Source organism: Bufo gargarizans, chromosome 4 (assembly GCF_014858855.1).
Source record: "Bufo gargarizans isolate SCDJY-AF-19 chromosome 4, ASM1485885v1, whole genome shotgun sequence".
Taxonomy (NCBI): domain Eukaryota; kingdom Metazoa; phylum Chordata; class Amphibia; order Anura; family Bufonidae; genus Bufo; species Bufo gargarizans.
In genome coordinates this window covers 238,765,690-238,790,275 of record NC_058083.1, presented here as the reverse complement: position 1 = coordinate 238,790,275, position 24,586 = coordinate 238,765,690, and the positions used below count along the sequence as shown (strand labels likewise).

The 24,586-nt window shown below is 40.0% G+C and overlaps 1 protein-coding gene across 2 annotated transcripts in view; it reads right to left on the bottom strand.

Moving 5' to 3' along the window:
* Positions 1-8,342: 8,342 nt before the first annotated feature.
* Positions 8,343-24,586, bottom strand: part of ADGRB3 (adhesion G protein-coupled receptor B3) — a 1,058,998-nt gene continuing 1,042,754 nt past the window's right edge. For both annotated transcript variants that reach the window (XM_044289463.1, XM_044289464.1), the window contains 2 exons: positions 10,555-10,659; positions 8,343-9,147 (listed from right to left, as the gene is read on the bottom strand). In XM_044289463.1, coding sequence (XP_044145398.1) covers positions 8,959-9,147; positions 10,555-10,659 — 294 coding nt within the window. In that variant the 3' untranslated portion in view covers positions 8,343-8,958. The remainder of the gene's footprint in view (positions 9,148-10,554; positions 10,660-24,586) is intronic.

Here is a 24,586-nt window from a genome sequence, read left to right as displayed (position 1 = left end):
CAATATGACAAAAGAAAGGCAATGTAAAAATGAATGCCTTTCTAACATATAAAGCTTTCTTCTGCATACATGAATACATACCTACAACATGCTCTCATTGCTGCAATCCTTGTATAATATGCTGTTTGTATACCAACACACTTACTCCTGTTTAGCCTGCAGGTGGCACTGTGTGCACTTCAGAGTTGAAGCACTGGTTGAACATTTAAAGAATACAGAATGCAAGTAAGGGATATCTGGAAACATTGCAGATATTTTCACCTTACTCACATGTAAGTCCTTCAGTATTAATGACTATGCTGTTGAGTAAAGCATCATCTGAGATGCAATACATTGTATTCAAGAGTAACAGCCCATTAGTGAATTTGTACAAATTCTGCTTATGTCAAAATAACCCTTATTTATGATCTACCTAAAACTGAATGACTGGAACAGAAATGTTTCAATTTTTTTTTCCTATAACACTGCTGTAATTTTAGCGTTTAGCTCAAAGACCGTGGATTTCTAATCAATTTTATTGCCTTTGTGACCACACTGTTCCTTCCCAATAGTAGCAGACAGGTTAATGAGCATTCGTCACAATTCCTCAACCTTTTGATATTCTCTGAGTTGAAAAGATGTAGTCTTACTTTAGCAAGTAACAGTTATCATGTAAAAAAAATTAATACAAGGCACATACTAATGTATTGCGATTGTGCATATTGCTTTCTTTGCTTGTTGGATTCATCTTTCCATCAGATTATACACTGCTCGTTTCCAGGGGTTACAACCACCCTGTAATCCAGCAGCATTGGCCCTGTAATCTATGGTGGCCGGGATCATGGGATTGTGCATAGGTACATATGTGCAGCGACTCACGCCCCGGCCACTTTGTATCTGCGCTGCAGCAACGGCTGTAACCCCTGGATACAAGCAGTGTATAATGCGATGGAAAAATTAATGAAACCAACAAAGGAAGCAATATGGACAATCACAATTAGAGAAATTTGTTTGCGATATGTTTACTGGTAAAAGGTGAATTGTGTAATGGATTCTGTTACCACGGACCATAATGCAATTCTACGACAGAATGCATAACGAAGTTCCTTTAGAGGCATTCAGTTATTCATCCCGTCATAATAGAAGTAAAACAAATCCGTCCAGTTTCCGTTATGCAGAAGAGGACTCCTTGTTTCCGTTATGCAGAAGAGGACTCCTTGTTTCCGTTATGCAGAAGAGGACTCCTTGTTTCCGTTATGCAGAAGAGGACGCCCCCATTGCGTTTTGGTCCGTGGTAACAGAATCTATAAGGCAATTCACCTTTTACCAGTAAACAAAGCGTGAACGAATTTCAAAATATGAAACCTGATCATCTCTAATCACAATACATTAGTATTGGAGCAATTTGTTATGACGATTTTTATCCCAAAATTAGTCAAATGTAATTTTATAAATTGGTCTTTATTGAAAATTTTCAGCAGTTTTTATCCTGCAGGGTTAAGTTTCAGCCTAGTTGCATTTCAGTTTTAAACTGAATCCCATCATGTTGTTATTCTGATGGCTGGAAGTATTGCTCTTATCTTTTGAAGTTCTGACAGTTTGATAAGAATTTTGCTCTAATGAGTGTTTATCAGTTATTAGTAGTTAAAGTGGTTATCCAAACCGCTGCCGCTTCTCCCCGTGCACGGATTAAAACATCCAGAGTCGGGGAGGGGGGAGCAGCCAATGGCAGTTGGTGATGGGGATGAGCCGCCCTAGCGTCACCTGCGATGCTAGGGAGGCTCATCCCCGCCTCCCATTGACTGCTCTTTCCCAACACTGGATGTTTTCATCTGTGCTTGGGGAAAAGCTGCAGCGGAGGTGCGGGGACCAGGAGCGGCGCAGGGAGTGGGGAGCAGGGTAAGTATATTCACTGTGAGGAGCCCGGCATATGGGAGACATTTTTATAAGCATTGGATAACCCCTTTAAAGGACAGCATGATGGGATTCAGTGAAAAACAGAAAGTGATAGTCTGCAGATAGACTGAAACTTAACCCTGTAGGAAAAAAAAAAACTGCTGAACATTTTTTTAAATAAAGACCAATTAAAAAAAATATTTTTTCTTCCAAAATGAGTAAAATGCAGTCTTAAAAAAATTACTCCCGAAGCTGTAGCATTTAAGGGTACTTTCACACTTGCGTTTTTCTTTTCCGGCATAGAGTTCCGTCACAGGGGCTCTATACCGGAAAATAACTGATCAGGCATATCCCCATGCATTCTGAATGGAGAGTAATCCGTTCAGTTTGCATCAGGATGTCTTCAGTTCAGTCGTTTTGACTGATCAGGCAAAAGAGAAAACCGTAGCATGCTACGGTTTTATCTCCGGCGAAAAAAACTGAAGACTTGCCTGAATGCCGGATCCGGCATTTTTTTCCATAGGAATGTATTAGTGCCGGATCCGGCATTCAAAATACCGGAATGCCGGATCCGTCCTTCCGGTCTGCGCATGCGCAGACCTTTACAAATGAAAAAAAAAAAAAAACGGATCCGTTTTGCCTGATGACACCGGAAAAACGGATCCGGTATTGCAATGCATTTTTCGGACTGATCAGGCATTTTTCTGACTGATCAGGATCCTGATCAGTCTGAAAAATGCCTGATCAGTCAGAAAAAATGACATCAGTTTGCATACAGTTTGCCTGATCAGGCAGTCAGTTCAGGCAACGGAACTGCCTGCCGGAATCAAAGCAACGCAAGTGTGAAAGTACCCTAAGTTGAATATGACAAAGAAATTCTCTATTGTATGCCATATTAAGGAGGCATTCTTCCCTAGAAGCTTTGGGGTATTATATGGTGGCATTCAATCTTCTTGTGCTGTCATACTGTCACATGCACAGTCTTTGTGTGCAAAGTCTTAAAGGGGTTGTCCAGGATTTAAGAAAAATACTCACCTGTTATAATCCTTACCAGCACCACCCTTTTGGTGGTCTATTGCTTTGTTGCAGTGATACACTTGACCACTGTAGCCAATCATATTTATTAGAATATATACTAGGAAATTAGCATTGATTATACCCTAGCTGGCGTAGATTTCAGTCCTGACACATTAACAATTTTTAAGGCATTTACTTACTAATAATTGTGACTAGAAATGATTTAAGCAGTTCTTTAGAATTGAAATTTAATCCTAATAAAAATAAAAAATAAAACATTAATTCAATTTGTGTTGAATTGGAACTAAAGTAATTTTTGAAAATACTACTGGTAATTCTAATATTACATACATATATACTGTATATATACATAAACACTCAACATTCAAACTTCAAAGAAAGGGGCAAGCTGTAAGGTTATGCAATTCAAGGAACAGGTGTTTCTAAGAGCTGCAGATAATCACATTTTCAAACACCTAGCTCCAGTTTGTAGCATGCAGGAGGGGCATAACAGTTAGATTAAAAGCAACCTTTTTTAACCACATGAAACCTCAAGAATCAGATCAAGTCATGTGGGGTGATTATGTGATTCCTCCTCTTTGTCAATGTGCTAGTTATTTCCAATTGTCACAAAAAGAGAGGGCCAGAATCCTTGAACAGAGAGACCTTGGTTTATCAGTCCATCTGATCACTATGTGTCTAGGCTGAGAGGTCAGCATTGTACATTGTTGTGTGTCCTGGCAATTGTTAGAACAATAATGAACAGCAAGAGGTGCACAGAGGAGAACCACTGCACAGAGAGATCATCTGATTACAAAACTGACAGGTAGCGATCCATTCTGTACTGCAAGTGAAATTGGATGCCACACCATCCCAAGTCTAGGGTAGCAAACAGTGTCTATATAAACCATCAGAAGGTGTTTCCATGACATTGGGCTCTGAGCTAAACATCCAGCTACATGAAGTTAATTGACCTCATGCCACTGCGCTCAAAGGCTATCATGATGCACAGCAAGACAGCAATGGAGCCTGCAATGAAGGTCTCTCCTCTTCAGCGATGAGCCCAACTTTTGTCTCAGACGCAATGATAGCCAGAGATTGGTCTGGAGACCATGTGGACAGCTTTATGAAGACACTTTCAACAGCACACCGGTCCTACTCCCATGATTATTGTGTGGAATGGCATACTGTATAGTAGCTGGACTCCTCTTGTCTTAATTTCAGGTACACTAACAGCGCAGCGTTACATTGATTTGGTTGTGGAACAGTGGTATGGCCATTTCTCCAAAGTGTTTCAGGAGCCATTTTATTCAGCAGGACAATACTGACCTACATGTTACTTATGCTACTGTGAGCAGCCTGCAGGGCCTAAACATGATACCATGGTCTGCAGCATCTCTAGACTTGTCTACCATTGAGCATATCTGGGATGTCATTGGTCGGTAATTGCAAAGGGAGCTCCCAGCAGTGGATCTTGATGATTTCTGTGCTCAAGTGCATTCAGTGTGGCAACCAATAATAGCCTCATTGATAGAATGCCAAGGTGTGTAAGTGTGTCTATTTATTTGCATGGCGCTCATACTGGATACTGGATAAATCATGAAGTTTTAAATATTTTGTTTTCATTTTTTATCATTTGCATATCATTAACATGTCTGTCGATCCTATGATATATACATGGTTCTAGAATCATTTATATATAATACGACTTAGATTCTTAAGTCCTCTAATTAAATTCATTGGATTTTTTTCTGTGTGCAAGCTGTGTGGGACATTAGCATATTTCAGCATTGTTCTCAAGCTTATCCAGTCATGAATATATTGCTTACAGAAGAAAAGCACAAATGAAAAGGATTTAAATCCATTTTAGGTGTTTAGTCATGTAGAAAATAATTGTAAAGCTGCAATATTTACAGCATAATTGGCAATAGCATGTGCACATCAAGAAAACTCATGTTTAGAAAATGATGATTTGTCATTAGTTGACAAGAAACACAACACATAAAGAAAACAGACAGGAAGGGAAAATGTAATTCTTCAGTCTACATCTGTAACACCCAAAAATACAATCAGGGATAAAATATGCTATATCACTGTTGCTTGATTAAGAACAGAATCGAGATAGTAGTAGTCTAGAGTAAAACTATCCTAATGTTTTGGACATAAAGCTCTTACAGACCTTTGTGTCTCCATGGCTACAGACTACAAACAAACTGTGGGTAGTCAGATCCCGTAGTTTTACTTCCTTTCAACAGGCCCCTTGGTGGAAGTAGAGGACACACAGAGTAGTATGATTGTAGGATCAGACCAAACAGGATTTGCTTATAAACAAGTCTTGGGTTTAGGAGAAATCTGTGTCAGACATGATGACCTTTACACTGCCTGGCCCTGTCAATGAAGGTGGAGAGGGTGCAGCAGTTGCAGAGTTGAGATTCAAGGAGTAACAGCAAAGCCCCCGTTGCTTCTAGAGGTTCGTTTTCATGTATTAAAACATTATTCTTCTCAGCAATGCGAGTACACATTAACTTTGGGCCAACACAGATGCCTTCAGCTGCCAACCCCTCATGCAACAGTTCCGCCAGTTTCATCCCAACAATGCCTGAACAGCCCACCTATGACAAGATCACAGGAGCCATATGGATGCTATAAAAAACTGGAACCTTGTGAAGGCTCCCAGGCCTGCCTTAGTAAAGTTCATATTAAGCCCCGTCTCAGGCCAGTGCTTTCCAAAAGCATCTTATTGCAGTATAAGGAATCCAATGATCACGTGTTCAACTCCCTTAGGTAGGCTAAAAATGGAAAAAAAAATGATTTAAAAGTAAACGCTCATAATTCTATAAATAAAATTTATGGATTGCCCTGCAAAAAAGGAGCCCTCACACAGGTCCATAGATGAATATATTAAAAAAAGTTATGCGTGTCTCAGTATGGTGATGCAAGAAAAAAAAAAAGAAAAAATTTATTAATATTATAATTTTTTAAAGTGTTAAAACATAACCAAAGTAATATAAACTTGGTATCGCTATAATCATACTGACCCAAGGAATAAAGGTGTAACATAATATTTACTGCACAGTTAATGCATAAAAATGAAACCAAGGCAGGAAATAGGAATGAGCAAACGATTTGTACAAATCGATTTGTCTATTATATAGAGAGGCACATTTATCAAGACCGGAGTTTTAGACGCTGGCATTAATAAGCCCTGTACTTGGTGGTGGATCCTCAATGTAGAGGCACTGGACACAGTATCAAAATGCAAGAAAAACTATACGTATAAGGTATCACCGGATTTGGACTGACCTTTAGAATGAAAGTAACTGGTCAGCTTTATCTCACATTGAAAGTCAAAAATAAAAAAAACCTGTAAAATTGTGGCGGAATTGCATTTTTTTCCAATTCCACCCAATTTGGAATTTTTTTCCTGCTTTCCACTACTTCATATGCAATATTAAATGGTGGAATTGGAAAGTACAACTTGTCCCACAAAAAACAATCCCCCATACGGCTATCTGAACAGAAAAATAAAAAAGTTATGGCTCTGGGAAAGCAGGGAGAGCAAAACAAAAACGAAAAAGTGTCTGGGGTAGAAAGGGTTAAAGGGAACCTATCATGTTGACCATGTTGTCTGAGCTGCAGGCAGCATGTTATAGAGCAGGAGAAGCTGAACAGATTGATATATAGTTTTGTGGGAAAAGATTCAGTGTAACTTGTAATTTATTCAATTCATTTCCTGATCGTTTTGAGCTTTGGAGGAGGAGTTCCTATCAGTGACTGACAGCCTTCACTCAATGACTGTGTATACAGAGATAACTGTCAATCACTGATAGGACCGCCTCCTTGACTTCAGAATGAGCAGCCCCTCCTGCTCTATAATATGCTGCTTCTAGCCTTGATTGCATTCTCATGGTGACGGGTTCCCTTTAAATAATAGTCACACAGATAAAAATAAAACAAGTGTGCAGGTTTTGCAGCCAACAAATGCAATCCTAAAAGTCAGAACACAATATCTGGTATCAAGTGAGCATAAAAATACACATTCTCCTTTTCCGTCTGGCTAGAAGAGCAATCACGTGAAATAAGTGAACTATCAAACACACAATACTGTGACAAGTGCCATATAAAATGAATCTTCTGTTTCTCCTCATTTTTTGTCAACTAGAAAGACTAAAAAGAAAAAATGTGATTCCATAGGATTTTCTAATGACATGCCCTCAGTTAGGTACTAATAGAGCCAAGACGAAGGCTAGTTAAAGTTGGCAGCTGTCTAGGGCAAACAGAGGCTGCGAGTGGAGCTCAAGATCTCCCTCTAATCACCCATGTCCTCATTAGGTACCCTCATAGGTTAATAGTGGCAGGGTGTATTCAGACTCTCAGCTCCAATGGAACAATGGAGACAAGAGACAATCTGGTGGTGGTGGTTTCTACGTCAGATACATGACAGGTAACCAGTTAGTACGGAGTGAAATGGTCTTCATGCACTACCCTACATGCTCTATCAGAGGCAACAACTAGATGTTATACAGGTGATACAGAATATCAACCCGTACCATGAGCAAACACATCTACATTACAGTGCTACATACATTGAACTCATACGTGTAAACTAGTGCAGACATTGACTTTAGATGTTGTCCTGCAATCAATGTTCTAAAGGTATGAAAACCAAATAAGTGCTCATAGTGGTTGCCATAGGCAACATCTCCAAATCCTGCATTGTTTTAATCTCTGCTTGCAGTCACTGAATGGGAAACTTCACTGAATAAATGTAATGATCACCAATGTGCTGAGCTGTGAGTTCAGATAACGGTACTGCACAAATTATGCATGTGTGTCCATCAAATGACCAGAACAGACTGAATGTTCCTATTACTATAACCTATAGTAATAGATGACCTATATCTTTGGGATAGGTCATCAATATGAGAAGGGCGGAGGTCCAACTCTTGGCTTCGCCTGCCAATCAGCTTTTTGAGGAGGCCACATTGCTCTGATGAGCGCTGCAGTCTCCTCACAGCTTACCAAACACAGCTCCATACACTGTATAGCGGCTGTGCTTGGTATTGCAGCTCAGCCCCATTCACTTCAATGGAGCTGAGCTGGGCCTAGGTCATGTGACCAATGAACGTGACATCACATGGCCTAAGTGCTTACAGGGCACCATGGCGTCTTCATACAGTTGATCGGCAGGGATCTCATATTGATGACCTATGCTGAGGATGGGTCATCAATATGTAAGTCCCGGAGGACTCCTGTAAAGAATTATTTCCTGAATACCACACACCCTATAATTGAGGTTGGTTTTTGTGAGAAGAAAACTGTTAAAGAGACAGAAATATCAAACATAGACCAAACATAGATATGCCTTCATTGTTATGAGTCACTATATGTAGACATTTGTAATGTGTGAGAGAAGACAACAGAAGCAGGGCTGTAGACAAAAGTTTATTTACACCATACAACATTTTAAATATTTTATACAGAGCTGCAGCGGAGGAAGCCACTAGGAGCGTCCAAGATAAAACTGCAATAATAAAGATGTGAAATATATTATTCATATAAAAGTGAGATTATTACTTTATTGCATTTAAAGCAATGAAGAACATAGCTCAACAACATTCATTTAATGACAAAAATTTTGCTTTTTATATTATAAAGTAAAAAGTGTAGTAATGGCCAAACAGACTGTTATAAATTTTAAAAACTGCATATATACATTGTGCTTCATGGTGAAGTTTTTCGAAAACTAAACCAAATGAAGCTGTTACAACATGAATAGTTGTTTGAGGTTGATCTATAAAGATTACCTTACAAATCCATTCCACGGGTACTTACAACACATGATGGTAAGATTTGTACACCTGGTTCTGCACTAGATATTCCAGTGAGAGTAGACAAGAAGTTGAAAAGAAAAAAAAGAAAAAAAATAAAGAACACTGACGTTTGGCACATGAAGTTCCTGACATGAATTTGTCACAAAAGTCCAGGCGCCAGGGCTTCTAAAGTTTGTTAGTGTCAGTGCAAATGACTTGTTTTCTTCTTTCAGTCTTTTTTTTTATAGTAATATTAAACCTCTGTTTGAAAGTCGCCTTCCTGTACATCTAAAGGCAAATTTAGACACTTCTCCCATTCTGAAGGTCTAAGTTCTAAAGAATCTTTTGCTTCTGAATCTAATACATTTATTGTTGTATAGTGTTGATAATCACTTGGGCTTTTGAAACTGTCCCATGGATTCTTGTTTACTGCTGGGTTATCCTGTTCAAAAATATATAAAAAAGAAACAATGTAATGTAAGTCACTATTAGGACCATAATACGACACCATCTAAGCCAGCTACTAATATACCAAAATATATCAAACACTGCATGTATATTTACGAGCAGTAAAAAAATAAAATAGATAACAAATTGCTTTAAAAAAATTCATTATTAGTTATTTGAAGAGCATCTATCAGCCTTTTATAATTTCACCATTACCAAGATATAGTCATTATTTATATACAAATTAGCGCTAGCACCAGATATTCCTCACCCTACACATCCTGCCACTTACCCATTCCCTTTGATTGAAAGGGACAAGCATCTCACCTGGCACAATCTCATGCCTGTGCCATAGATTTCCTATTGGCGCATGCACAGAGCATACAATATGCGGGAAGCAGATCCTCTGTGCATGTGCTGACAGTAGAAACTACAACTCAGGGTCAATTTAGTGAAATTGACAGGTGGCAGGAAGTACATGGTGGGGACAATCTGGTGCTCCGAGGGGCCCACGCCTGCTCCTTAGTGGACCAATGAGCTAATTTACTAAGTAAAAGCAGCTATATCTTGGTGCCAAGAATATACATAAAAATATAATTGTATTCACCAAGATTTGAATAGACGTTGTCTCTATGAGAGGGTTACATTGTCCCTATTTTAATAGGACTGATCCTGCTGATAGATGCTCTTCGAGGGCTTTAGCTACATTTGTTTTGTCTGCAAGTATGTTCTGAGTTTAATGATCTATATATTTTGTCACATATGTGCCACATAAATATGAATTTTTAAGTACATTATGTACGTTTCTAAACTGGAATAAAATAAGCACAAGAAATCATATAAACATTCAACAACTTTTTTTTGAGGCTATAAAGCCTTAAAACAGTTGCCTCATAGAGACACCTTCTATTTATATGCCTTACTGGGGCAAATAGATGTCACAGAGGGGATCCCTAAAAACCTAATCACATAAAATCAGCATGTACACTGAAAATATGTATATATAATAGAAATATTCACAAAGTAATGGAGCTTGCTGAATTTTTCATTAGAAAACAAATCTTTTGGATGCCTCAGTCACTACAAAGTAGGAGCCATAAAGAGGTGTATAAAGGCCTCATGGAATGGCAGTATAATGGTTGGAGCTTGTGTGGAACCATAAAACATCTTCATATGTAAAGAATCCGACCTGGTCATATGATGGCTATGCATCATGCACATGTGTGTCTGACACATGAACCCAAAAATTTTTGGCCCTGAGGTGTAAACAATGAAACCACTGGAAACACAGATGTTGCACTCGTTCAATATACAGTAAAACTCCTTATTTCAAACCCTCTACAACTCTACTAGCAGTGACATCAAATAGATGGTAACAGAGATCTACAATAATTTTACATACCATACTTCCAGTATTTGGTATATCCCGAAATCTGTCCAGAGTTTGAAATTTCTGGTTTAATTCCTGAAATAGTTCCATATGCCTCTTTCGAGTATGCATGACCTTCTGTTAAGAAAAAAGGGATCATTGCAATAGCTTTAAACATGACATACAAGAATCAAATACTCACGTTAACAGTACAATAGTTTATTATTATACTTTCAGTACATACTGCAGTTTTTTTTTAACCCAGTGCTAATTGTTATGCCTTGCACAACTTGATTTTTTTTCTCACATTAAAAATTAAATTAATTTATGGGCATTCTGCAGTCTATAAATCTTTTACAAGTACAATGGCTAAAGATGACCATATAGGGTATATCGGACATGATTTAAATGTGCTTCATTGTAAATCTTTGAGGTGGCATCAGCCAAGTACAGTCCGATGATTGATTGGGTCATCCATCAGTCTTTTGAGGTTTCATGCCTATGGCTAATTTATGCATAAACTCCAGGCAAAACTCATACACTGCTATTCCTGGTACGAGGGACGCTGCCTTTGGGGTTTTCTAAATCAATGCCATGCACTGAACTCTCAGGCCATGCACTTGGCGTAACATACTATATAACTTTTGTCCAAAGTATTTCTTTCAAAAGATGTATTGTTTTTATATTATTTCTACTACATTTTTTATGATACTAGATGTTTTTTTTTTATTCTGTATGATTATGAACAGCAATTCAAAAATAAACTTTACAACAGCCGCATGGACATAGGGAACTGGTATCTGGTATTCATTGACTTCTATGGAAGTATGTCTTGGATATTCTCTGTGACCTGTCAGAGGTCATTGTGCAGGGAGGGTGAAGCATTGAGCTATGACCATCAGCTACTGTAAGTGATGATCTCTACTGAACAGGAGGTGTCAGTGTATTGTTAAACTCAGTGCTTAGAGTGCAAAATACAAGAAATACTTTTTATACAAAAACATTTAACACGAAAACTTGATTTAATGGTCATTTTCAACGATACGTGCCATTTAATTTCTAATGCTTAACATAATATGGTACCCATAGAATTATAGATAAAATATCTAAAGGTCTTAACTAGGACCACAATATGGCACTTTAAGACAAAGTTCTGTTCCTAATAAAGATGAGAATATGAACAGCTGGAAGAAATTGGTCACATTATTTTCATACAAAAAAGGTATTAATTGGATAGTCAGTAAAAGTTATTTAAAGGCATAAATATAGCGATTTAGCTCTGCTCATTACCATGTGCTAGACTTGCGTAACACGATTTTTAAGGCTGGTGTCTTTAACTGAAACTATTGCCTCTTGTACTGGAGGCCTAGTTTCTCAGACATATTTATTGACTTTATTTCCCACCTTGCACCCCAACAACCAGCTGTTCAGGGACTTAAACTTAGTTCCACCAGAGTTCAATTAACACACTCTGGCTCTGTTATTCCTTGATTACCCTATGCTGATGTCTCCCAACAGTATAAGTACAGGGAACCATTAACTTTCAAATAACAAGAATTTCTTTCCTTAGCCAAGCTTGTTTTGTTACTGTAAGTCACGGTTAGAATTTCAGAACTGGGTAACATATAGACCAATTTCCATTATAAATGTGTTAATAAACCCTTGAGAGAATATCAGATGGGACAATTGCACAGTACAAACTGTGCTTCTTGGTATGAGGCCATGAAAGCAAACAATTCTCATTGTATGGCAAAAATGTCCCTGTTTTTGTTTTCTTCTTTTTCTTCAATTTGTCACTTGTAATTTTTTAGTGCCATTAAAACCACATTTCTTTTTTTCTAATCTGTTTTATTTCTGATTGTAGATTTTATTTTTTCTATGTCCTGGACATAATTATGGGGGTTGCCATCTTGCGGAGCTGTTGTTAACGGCATTTAGAGACATGCTTTACAGCAGCCACCGTGGGCCATAGACACAATAGACTGGAGGGGACTCATTGACTTCTGCTCTGTGACCTGTGCAGAGGTCATTGTACAAGGAAGGTGCAGATACGCTTTTACAATCAACTATTGTGAATGGTGTAATCTGTGTTATCTATATGTAGGTGATGCCTGTTATTGTAGTCCTGCCTGAGATAATAATGAGATGACTGCTGAAAAGTGATCTATACAGACCAAGAGTGGCACCTATTATTAGGGCTTAATGACGAGTGAGAAAAATTGGAGATATTAGGATTTATTTATTTTTAAGAGAAAGTGTATTAGAAATAATATCATCATAATTCTAATATGTTTAACATAAAAATGTAATTTAAACAACAGGTTATTTTCTGAATATCATAAATATTATAAGGATAGATTATGAAACCACCAATGAAAAAAACTAGAGGTGTTACCCATTGTTGTCACATTAGTACATACATTTTAGCATATAAGCACATAGAGAATATTATTCTGTGTTATCTATATGTAGGTGATGCCTTTTTTTGTAGTCCTGCCTGATATAATAATGAGATGACTTCTGAAAAGTGATCTATACAGACCAACAGTTGCACCTATTATTAGGCTTTGAAACCACCAATGGAAAAAAAACTAGAGGTGTCCCTTTGCGGTCACATTAGTACATACATCTCAGCATATTAGCACATAGAAAATATTAAGATTTAAGTGATTACAAAAGCTACTAACAATACCTGATTACTGTAAATGTAGAAAACATGAATAATTCCCTGATCTCAACATTAATAAAGCAAATACAGGAATACAAGATACAGGGAGGAAACAAAGAGACCCTTCACACAGGGTTTCTCAGCAACAAGAATTCTCCAACGTATTCAATAGTTATCACATTAGAACAATTACCCCTAAAAAGCCTTGTAACTCACAATCACTTGTCTCAAAACCACCAATCTGTACACTGCGCACATTGCGTTTCAGATACATTCACCCTTCATCAGGAGGATAACAATAAACTACCATAACATCTCCTTTTCTGTCGCAATCTCCACTGAAATGATCACAGTGCCAGCCTGAGTGCATTCCACGAACCAGAATTAATGTGGAATTAATCATTGAACGGGATCTGTTGCCATGAAAAACATCCATCAACTACTATAATGCATGGATAGGAGGCCGGACACAGATTTAGATGATGACCCTACTTTCACAAGACTGCAGTAGGCTCATAAATAGTCCCTGTTCTGTACAGTGTGAAAATGAATTACTTAGGAGTCCGCTATACTATCTATCTGACCATAGGAGTCCAGGGGGATTCATTAAAATAAATTGCATGAACTATTTGCTAGCAAATTGTGGGCAAGTGAAATGGACTTTAGAGGAGGTAATTGCATCACTTAGAATTTGTCTGTAATAGATAACATAGTATGGAAGGCCTGGGGGCCTTCAGAAGAATTCATAGCAGGGAGGGTTCGATCAGAGGAAAGAGGGGGTCCCATCCCTCGGTCTACGCACTCAAAATCTGAGTAATTAGCTCTTACCCCAACCACAGTTAGTGTCTACACAGTCAGCTACAGAGATCTATCCCATCATCTATTTATCCCCAGGACTGTGACGAGGGGACATCCTCTGCGTCCGGAGGAAAGAAGGTTTGTACACAAACATAGAAGAGGATTCTTTACGGTAAGAGCAGTGAGACTATGGAACTCTCTGCCTGAGGAGGTGGTGATGGTGAGTACAATAAAGGAATTCAAGAGGGGCCTGGATGTATTTCTGGAGCTTAATAATATTACAGGCTATAGCTACTAGAGAGAGATCGTTGATCCAGGGAGTTATTCTGATTGCCTGATTGGAGTCGGGAAGAAATTTTTTTATTCCCCTAAAGTAGGGAAAATTGGCTTCTACCTCACAGGTTTTTTTTTTTGCCTTCCTCTGGATCAACTTGCAGGATAACAGGCCGAACTGGATGGACAGATGTCTTTTTTCGGCCTTATGTACTATGTTACTATGTTAGCTCAGGAGTCCACTCCATATACTCTTCATGCACCTTGAATGTACATTTATGTCAAAGTACAATAACATTTAGCTGTTTTGCTAAACATTCCAATTACCCAAAAGTAATGTTATGAGTTGGGTAGTTTTTAGCAACAAGCTTGTATTTCTTCTAGTTTACGATATGATCGGGACTACATTTTACATACAATCTGCCTAATTGCTTCACTTTGGCATTTCAAATATCTATACATTCATTGATGTATATTATTATATAAGTGTAGCCAAGTGAAATGTGTTCAAAATGCATTTTAAAGGGAATCCCATGTAGCTGTTGAACAAAAAGACTGTATAACCATGTTCTCCAACCTGTGGCTTTACTCAGTTTTTGGCTGTCAATGCATTTTTATTTTGCAACAGTAACAGTAGCAGTATTTTCCCATTGAAAATTAAGTTTTGTTTTTAACTTTTCATGTGAACTAAGAATGTCCCGAAGTGATAGGCCCTTTAGTACAAAATACTGGAAATGCATTATGGGTATACATCACTTAATTATATAATTATACCACGCTGCGCTTGGATAAAAAAAAAACAAATCCAAAAGCAAGTTGGCTATTTAAGAAGACTGTGAAACAAAAAGTCCCATAAGTAATTGATCCAATTAAGTAATTAGATGTGTTTGCATTTTATGTACATAGCTGAGAAAAAGGTGTTACTCAAACTGAGAGGTGATTGTGAATCACTTAATTATATTCAATGAATGCCTGGTGGATTGAAACTCAAAAATAGCCAATACATGTGTTTTCTTTTCTTAGGGAACAGCACACATGCAATTATTATATATTAAAATACTTAGTGTCAAAATAGATGCATTTGAGATTATGAAAATATATGTAATTAATTCTAATTTGTCACAGTACAAAGCTAAGTGCATGATGATGAACTAAAGGCTTGTTCACACTTACAGTTAACATCTCTGTTTTAAGCAAATTAGTAGAAGAAATATACTAATGCAATGTTTTTCCTGTTCACCTTCTTCATCTGTTCTTCAGCATGATGCTGCTACCGATCCAGATTGTGTATAATGTTAACTAGCATGTCCTGACCTGAAAGACGAACGATTGGGAGTTCCCGAGGAGTGTGTGTAGAAAAGCTTCGCTGCCATCTCCCTAAGTGACCACGGTTTAGATGGAACCATTAGTTGGCTTATACCGATTACCCAAAAGTCTAACTACAGTAGTAGGACAGGCTTTATTGGGACAGTATGATTCATAAGTCGAAATGCAGAAAATAGCTAGAAGCACAGAGTAAATTTAACTGAACAAGAAAGAAGCAAAGCAGACAAGCGAGAACTCAGAAACAGCCAAAAGTGCAGCCATACAGAAGGCGGGAACTTGGAAAGAGTAGAGGTGCAACCGGAAAGAAAGAAGCATTTAAAAACTTGAGACAAAAAAGAACAGACAGGAACATACAAGCAATTAAGCACCTTACAGAGAGCACAGTAAAAAAAAAAGGGTGTTGGTATTTTAACCGCCTCCGGACCGCCTAACGCAGGATCGCGGTCCGGAGACGGCTGTCCCAGGCACAGTCACGCATATATGCGTCATCTTGCGAGACGCGAGATGACGCGCTCAGCCGGCCCGTGCATGCGCATCACGGGCCGGCAAAAGTTAGAGGGGGGTCACGTCATCAGCTTGCCAGCCAATGATTGTGGCTGGCAAGCTGATGATTTTAAAAAAAACGAATCAGAAGCCAGTTAACACATTATATTTATAAATATGTGTTAAATGGCTGGTGTGCTCCTCTGCTGGTCCTTTTCGTCGGTTGGTCCAGGCAGAGGAGCAGGCATCACAGTGAGTAGCCACCAACAGCACACTTAGCCCCAGATCACCCCCCATCACCCCAATTAACCCCTTGATCACCCCTGTCAATCACCTAGTGAAAGGAAAAAAGTGATCAGTGTAAACTGTCACTTTTTTTTCCCACTGGTATTGACTGATAGGCTTTAGGATAGTTTAGGCCCCTTGGTTAGGTAGTTAGCAATCAGTTAGCGCCCAGCCCACCGCACCGCAGTCCGTTATTCGCTGATTAGTATCGCTAATCAGCATTTGTACTTTTATAGTATCTGTAAGTGATCAAAACTGATCACAGTCAGATCTATAATAGTATTAGTGTCACCTTAGCTCGTCCTCCTCCCAAAACGCAGTGTTTGCCCGATCAGGCCTGATCGGTCGCCCACACGTGCGTTCACCCACGCCCGCCCCGCGCAGTGACAACATTTTTTAATTTTTTTTATCACTGCACAATCACTTTCCAAGCACTGCGGCGATAAAAAAAAAATCTGTTTTGATATTTTTTATCAATCGCAGCAGCCTCCGGTACTTCGCTAGCCTCCCATTTGTAAGACAGGTTTGCTTTTTTTCTTGGGTAGTCTCAGGGAATACCCCCTAAATTTAGTAGTCCAAATGTCAAACAAGGGGTATTCTTCTGAAGAGGCCTACAGGATTCTGACCCAGTCGGATGAGGAATGGGAATCCTCATCTGCCAAATCTAGCGGGTCAGAATATGAACCTGTAGAAAGCAGTGGCAGTCTGACCCAAAGTTCGGACGAGGAGGTTGAGGTCCCTGATACCACCAGGCATACCCGGCCCTGTGTTGCTAGACCACAGGTTGCACAGGATCCGCTTCAAGGGCAGCAGAGTGGGGCTGGCGCTGTCGGATTATGTGGTGAGGCATACACCAGCAGCGCAGCCCTCCCTGGACCTAGTACCAGCACTGCCGTACAACATGGTGAAGTGGCGAGCACCAGAAGGGCAGTTGAAGCTGGCACGGTGGCACGTGCAATAGTTACCCCGTCGCAGCCACCGCACAGACAGGCCCGTAGACCCCCTAGAGTCCCAGAGGTGCTGGCAAACCCTGATTGGCAGTCCCCAACTTCAGCCGCACCATTAGTTCCCCTTTCACCGCTCAGTCTGGAGTTCGGGTTGAGACAGCTCAGATCGGTTCGGCCCTGGGATTTTTTGAGCTGTTCTTGACTGCGGAGCTCTTGGACATAGTCATGGCAGAAACAAACCGGTATGCCACTCAATTTATATCTGCCAACCCTGGAAGCTTTTATGCCCAGTCTTTCCGGTGGAAACCAGTCCAAGTTTCCGAATTAAAAAAAATTCTGGGCCTTCTCCTCAACATGGGTCTAACCAAAAAGCATGAATTGCGGTCATATTGGTCCACGAACCCAATTCATCACATGCCCATGTTCTCTGCTGCCATGTCCTGGGCCTTCTCCTCAACATGGGTCTAACCAAAAAGCATGAATTGCGTTCATATTGGTCCACAAACCCAATTCATCACATGCCCATGTTCTCTGCTGCTATGTCCAGGGCACGATTTGAGGCCATTCTGCGTTTCCTGCACTTTAGTGACAATAGCACCTCTCGTCCCAGAGGCCACTCCGCTTTTGACCGGCTCCACAAAATTCGGCCCCTCATAGACCACTACATCTAGAAATTTGCAGATTTGTATACCCCTGAGCAAAACATCTGCGTAGACGAGTCCCTTATACATTTTACCGGTCGCCTTGGCTTCAAACAATACATCCCAAGCTAGCGCGCCCGGTATGGGGTCAAATTGTATAAGCTCTGTGAAAGGGCCACAGGCTATACCCACAAATTTCGGATCTATGAGGGTAAAGATCAGACCCTGGAGCCAGTCGGTTGCCCTGACTACCTGGGGAGCAGTGGGAAGACAGTCTGGGACTTGGTGTCACCCTTATTTGGCAAGGGGTACCATCTTTATGTGGACAATTTCTACACAAGTGTGCCCCTCTTCAGGCATTTGTTCCTAGAACAGATTGGCTGCTGTGGCACCGCGTGAACTAGTCGCAGGGGCTTCCCCCAACGGCTCGTTACCACCCATCTTGCAAGGGGGGAGAGGGCTGCCTTGTGTAACCAAGAACTGCTCGCGGTAATATGGAGAGACAAGCGTGACGTTTACATGCTCTCCGCCATTCACGCAGACACGACAATCCAAATTGAACGAGCGACCAGTGTCATTGAAAAGCCCCTCTGTGTCCGCGACTATAATTTGCTCATGGGAGGGGTGGATTTCAATGACCAGATGTTGGCTCCGTATTTAGTTTCCCAATGCACCAGACGCTGGTATAAGAAGGTGTCTGTATATTTAATTCAATTGGCTCTGTATAATAGTTTTGTTCTCTACAGTAAGGCTGGGAGAACAGGATCCTTCCTCAAATTTCAGGAAGAGATCATCGAGAACCTCCTGTATCCAGGAGGTTCCGTGGCCCCATCCACCAGTGTAGTTAGCCGTCTACACGAGCGACATTTCCCCAGTGTCGTTGCCGGTACCTCAACCCAACCGTCACCCCGAAAAAGATGTTGTGTCTGTAGCAAGAGTGGAATAAGGCGTGACACCCGCTATTTCTGTCCTGACTACCCTGACCACCCTGCCCTATGCTTTGGGGAGTGTTTCCAGAAGTACCACACACAGGTACACTTAGCATAGGGATCACATCTCACAGGACAGGCACACAGGGCTATTAGGGCCCATTCACACAGAGCTGCTGCAAACCTCTCCTTTCACCTGGGACAAAGCGCATAATGTACTTCGCCACATCTTTGGGCCGATTTGCACTTTGCACATTGTCCCATGGGGAAGGAGAGGTTTGTCCTATAAAGGTAAAGAAATAAAAAAAATAAAAAAATCACGTTGTCACTTTACATATACCCATGCTGGGTGAGATAAATATCTTGGTCAAATGCCAACTTTGTATAAAAAATGGGAAAAGTTGTCTTTTGCCGAGATATTTATCTCACCCAGCATGGGTATATGTAAAATGACACCCCAAAACACATTCCCCAACTTCTCCTGAGTATGGCGATACCACATGTGTGACACTTTTTTGCAGCCTAGGTGGGCAAAGGAGCCCACATTCCAAAGAGGACCTTTCGGATTTCACAGGCCATTTTTGTACAGATTTTGATTTCAAACTACTTCGCACGCATTTGGGCCCCTAAAATGCCAGGGCAGTATAACTACCCCACAAGTGACCCCATTTTGGAAAGAAGACACCCCAAGGTATTTCATGATGGGCATAGTGAGTTCATGGAAGTTTTTATTTTTTGTCACAAGTTAGTGGAATATGAGACTATGAGACAAAAAATAAAAAGTTCTATGAACTCACTATGCCCATCAGCGAATACCTTAGGGTGTCTACTTTCCGAAATGGGGTCATTTGTGGGGTTTTTCTACTGTCTTGGCATTGTAGAACCTCAGAAAGTCAGAGCTGCTTAAAAAAGGGGAAATTCACATTTTTGTACCATAGTTTGTAAACGCTATAACTTTTACCCAAACCATTTTTTTTTTTACCCAAACATTTTTTTTATCAAAGACATGTAGAACAATAAATTTAGCGAAAAATGTATATATGGATGTATTTTTTTAAAAAAAAATTTACAACTAAAAGTGAAAAATGTAATTTTTTGGAAAAAATTTCATTAAATTTCGATTAATAACAAAAAAAGTAAAAATGTCAGCAGCAATGAAATACCACCAAATGAAAGCTCTATTATCGAGAAGAAAAGGAGGTAAAATTCATTTGGGTGGTAAGTTGCATGACCGAGCAATAAACGGTGAAAGTAGTGTAGTGCAGAAGTGTAAAAAGTGGTCTGGTCATTAAGGGTGTTTAAGCTAGGGGGGCTGAGGTGGTTAAAAAGTCTCCAGAGACAATAAATATGCATTGAAGTAAACAAGCCCAGGAGGACCGGAGCTGTGAGATTAGCTGGTGAGCACGCCACTTTTTTTACTTTTATTGCATATAGTTGCTCTGGGTTATTAAAGAAGCGCTCCCACAAAATATTTTATGCTCTGACCTGTTAGAAAGGTACATGATATAAACTGTACTGAAAGTAATTTTCTTTCCAGTGACTGCATTTGTGAGTTATAACCTCCTTTCTGATGCTTATCTGTGTCATATGACCAACACTCTGACTCTCCATATAACACATCATCTTATGTGTAGACAGGAAGCCAGTTTCTTTATGTAATCGTCTGGGAGCCTCAATGTCAGCCTCATAGGAATGCATAGAGAAGTAACTGACTTCCTATGCTGTGTCAGTTGGAGAGGCAGAGTGTTGGTCACATGACACAGCTAAGGATCAGAAGGGAGGGGATAACTCACAAATACAGTCACCAGTAAGAAGATTACCTTTAATACAAACTACATCATGTACCTCTCTAACAGGTCAGAGAAGAAAAATGTTTGTGGGAGTGCTACTTTAATTTGGACAATTCCTTTAAAGGGGTTGTCGACTTATCGCCTATTCACAAAGGGATAAGTGTCTGATGGGTGGGGGTTTGTACTCCTTGTTTGAATGGACATGCGTATCCTCCACTTCATCAACCCTATGGGACGGCCCCATAGAGCTGAATGGAAAAGGAGTGCAAGCATGCATGACTGCAGCTTCATTCAGACCTGGGAGCATGGGTCACTGTTCTCATGACCAGCAGTGATACCACAGGTCAGAGGAACATTTACATCTTACAAATGTTATTATCTGTAACCAGTTTTCAACATGATATTTCTAGAAATCCCTTTGTAGAGCCATGTTTACAGAGCCCATACAGTAGTAGATTAAGGTTGTATGCCTCTGTAGAATAGAGCCAAGCGGTCCGTTCTCCCCGTGTTTGGGTGGGTTTCCTCCAACACTCCAGAGACATACTGATAGGGACCTTAGATTGTGAGCCCCCATTGGGGAGAGTGTGATGATAATGTCTTTAAAGTGCTGAGGAATATGTCAGCCCTATATAAGCGAGTATAATAAATAAAATAATTTGGTGTTGAAGATAAGTACCATGAAGTACAGTAGCATTGGTTTGTAGTATAGAACCATAGGGACAATGTGTACTGCCATATAGCCTCTGTTTATGTATAAGCGCTTGGTTTGTAGTATAGAACCATAGGGACAATGTGTACTGCCATATAGCCTCTGTTTATGTATAAGCGCTTGGTTTGTAGTATAGAACCATAGGGACAATGTGTTCTGCCATATAGCCGCTGTTTATGTATAAGCGCTTGGTTTGTAGTATAGAACCATAGGGACAATGTGTTCTGCCATATAGCCGCTGTTTATGTATAAGCGCTTGGTTTGTAGTATAGAACCATAGGGACAATGTGTACTGCCATATAGCCGCTGTTTATGTATAAGCGCTTGGTTTGTAGTATAGAACCATAGGGACAATGTGTACTGCCATATAGCCGCTGTTTATGTATAAGCGCTTGGTTTGTAGTATAGAACCATAGGGACAATGTGTACTGCCATATAGCCTCTGTTTATGTATAAGCGCTTGGTTTGTAGTATAGAACCATAGGGACAATGTGTACTGCCGTATAGCCGCTGTTTATGTATAAGCGCTTGGTTTGTAGTGTAGAACCATAGGGACAATGTGTTCTGCCATATAGCCGCTGTTTATGTATAAGCGCTTGGTTTGTAGTATAGAACCATAGGGACAATGTGTACTGCCATATAGCCGCTGTTTATGTATAAGCGCTTGGTTTGTAGTATAGAACCATAGGGACAATGTGTACTGCCATATAGCCTCTGTTTATGTATAAGCGCTTGGTTTGTAGTATAGAACCATAGGGACAATGTGTACTGCCATATAGCCGCTGTTTATGTATAAGCGCTTGGTTTGTAGTATAGAACCATAGGGACAATGTGTACTGCCATATAGCCGCTGTTTATGTATAAGCGCTTGGTTTGTAGTATAGAACCATAGGGACAATGTGTACTGCCATATAGCCGCTGTTTATGTATAAGCGCTTGGTTTGTAGTATAGAACCATAGGGACAATGTGTTCTGCCATATAGCCGCTGTTTATGTATAAGCGCTTGGTTTGTAGTATAGAACCATAGGGACAATGTGTACTGCCATATAGCCGCTGTTTATGTATAAGCGCTTGGTTTGTAGTATAGAACCATAGGGACAATGTGTACTGCCATATAGCCGCTGTTTATGTATAAGCGCTTGGTTTGTAGTATAGAACCATAGGGACAATGTGTACTGCCATATAGCCGCTGTTTATGTATAAGCGCTTGGTTTGTAGTATAGAACCATAGGGACAATGTGTTCTGCCATATAGCCGCTGTTTATGTATAAGCGCTTGGTTTGTAGTATAGAACCATAGGGACAATGTGTACTGCCATATAGCCGCTGTTTATGTATAAGCGCTTGGTTTGTAGTATAGAACCATAGGGACAATGTGTACTGCCATATAGCCGCTGTTTATGTATAAGCGCTTGGTTTGTAGTATAGAACCATAGGGACAATGTGTACTGCCATATAGCCGCTGTTTATGTATAAGCGCTTGGTTTGTAGTATAGAACCATAGGGACAATGTGTACTGCCATATAGCCGCTGTTTATGTATAAGCGCTTGGTTTGTAGTATAGAACCATAGGGACAATGTGTACTGCCATATAGCCGCTGTTTATGTATAAGCGCTTGGTTTGTAGTATAGAACCATAGGGACAATGTGTACTGCCATATAGCCGCTGTTTATGTATAAGCGCTTGGTTTGTAGTATAGAACCATAGGGACAATGTGTACTGCCATATAGCCGCTGTTTATGTATAAGCGCTTGGTTTGTAGTATAGAACCATAGGGACAATGTGTACTGCCATATAGCCGCTGTTTATGTATAAGCGCTTGGTTTGTAGTATAGAACCATAGGGACAATGTGTACTGCCATATAGCCGCTGTTTATGTATAAGCGCTTGGTTTGTAGTATAGAACCATAGGGACAATGTGTACTGCCATATAGCCGCTGTTTATGTATAAGCGCTTGGTTTGTAGTATAGAACCATAGGGACAATGTGTACTGCCATATAGCCGCTGTTTATGTATAAGCGCTTGGTTTGTAGTATAGAACCATAGGGACAATGTGTACTGCCATATAGCCGCTGTTTATGTATAAGCGCTTGGTTTGTAGTATAGAACCATAGGGACAATGTGTACTGCCATATAGCCGCTGTTTATGTATAAGCGCTTGGTTTGTAGTATAGAACCATAGGGACAATGTGTACTGCCATATAGCCGCTGTTTATGTATAAGCGCTTGGTTTGTAGTATAGAACCATAGGGACAATGTGTACTGCCATATAGCCTCTGTTTATGTATAAGCGCTTGGTTTGTAGTATAGAACCATAGGGACAATGTGTACTGCCATATAGCCGCTGTTTATGTATAAGCGCTTGGTTTGTAGTAGTAGAACCATAGGGACAATGTGTTCTGCCATATAGCCGCTGTTTTGTATAAGCGCTTGGTTTGTAGTATAGAACCATAGGGACAATGTGTTCTGCTGTATAGCCTCTGTTTATGTATAAGCGCTTGGTTTGTAGTATAGAACCATAGGGACAATGTGTACTGCCATATAGCCGCTGTTTATGTATAAGCGCTTGGTTTGTAGTGTAGAACCATAGGGACAATGTGTACTGCTGTATAGCCTCTGTTTATGTATAAGCGCTTGGTTTGTAGTATAGAACCATAGGGACAATGTGGTTCTGCCATATAGCCGCTGTTTATGTATAAGCGCTTGGTTGTAGTATAGAACCATAGGGACAATGTGTTCTGCCATATAGCCTCTGTTTATGTATAAGCGCTTGGTTTGTAGTATAGAACCATAGGGACAATGTGTACTGCCATATAGCCGCTGTTTATGTATAAGCGCTTGGTTTGTAGTATAGAACCATAGGGACAATGTGTACTGCCATATAGCCGCTGTTTATGTATAAGCGCTTGGTTTGTAGTATAGAACCATAGGGACAATGTGTACTGCCATATAGCCGCTGTTTATGTATAAGCGCTTGGTTTGTAGTGTAGAACCATAGGGACAATGTGTCTGCTCATATAGCCTCTGTTTATGTATAAGCGCTTGGTTTGTAGTATAGAACCATAGGGACAATGTGTTCTGCCATATAGCCTCTGTTTATGTATAAGCGCTTGGTTTGTAGTATAGAACCATAGGGACAATGTGTACTGCCATATAGCCGTCTGTTTATGTATAAGCGCTTGGTTTGTAGTATAGAACCATAGGGACAATGTGT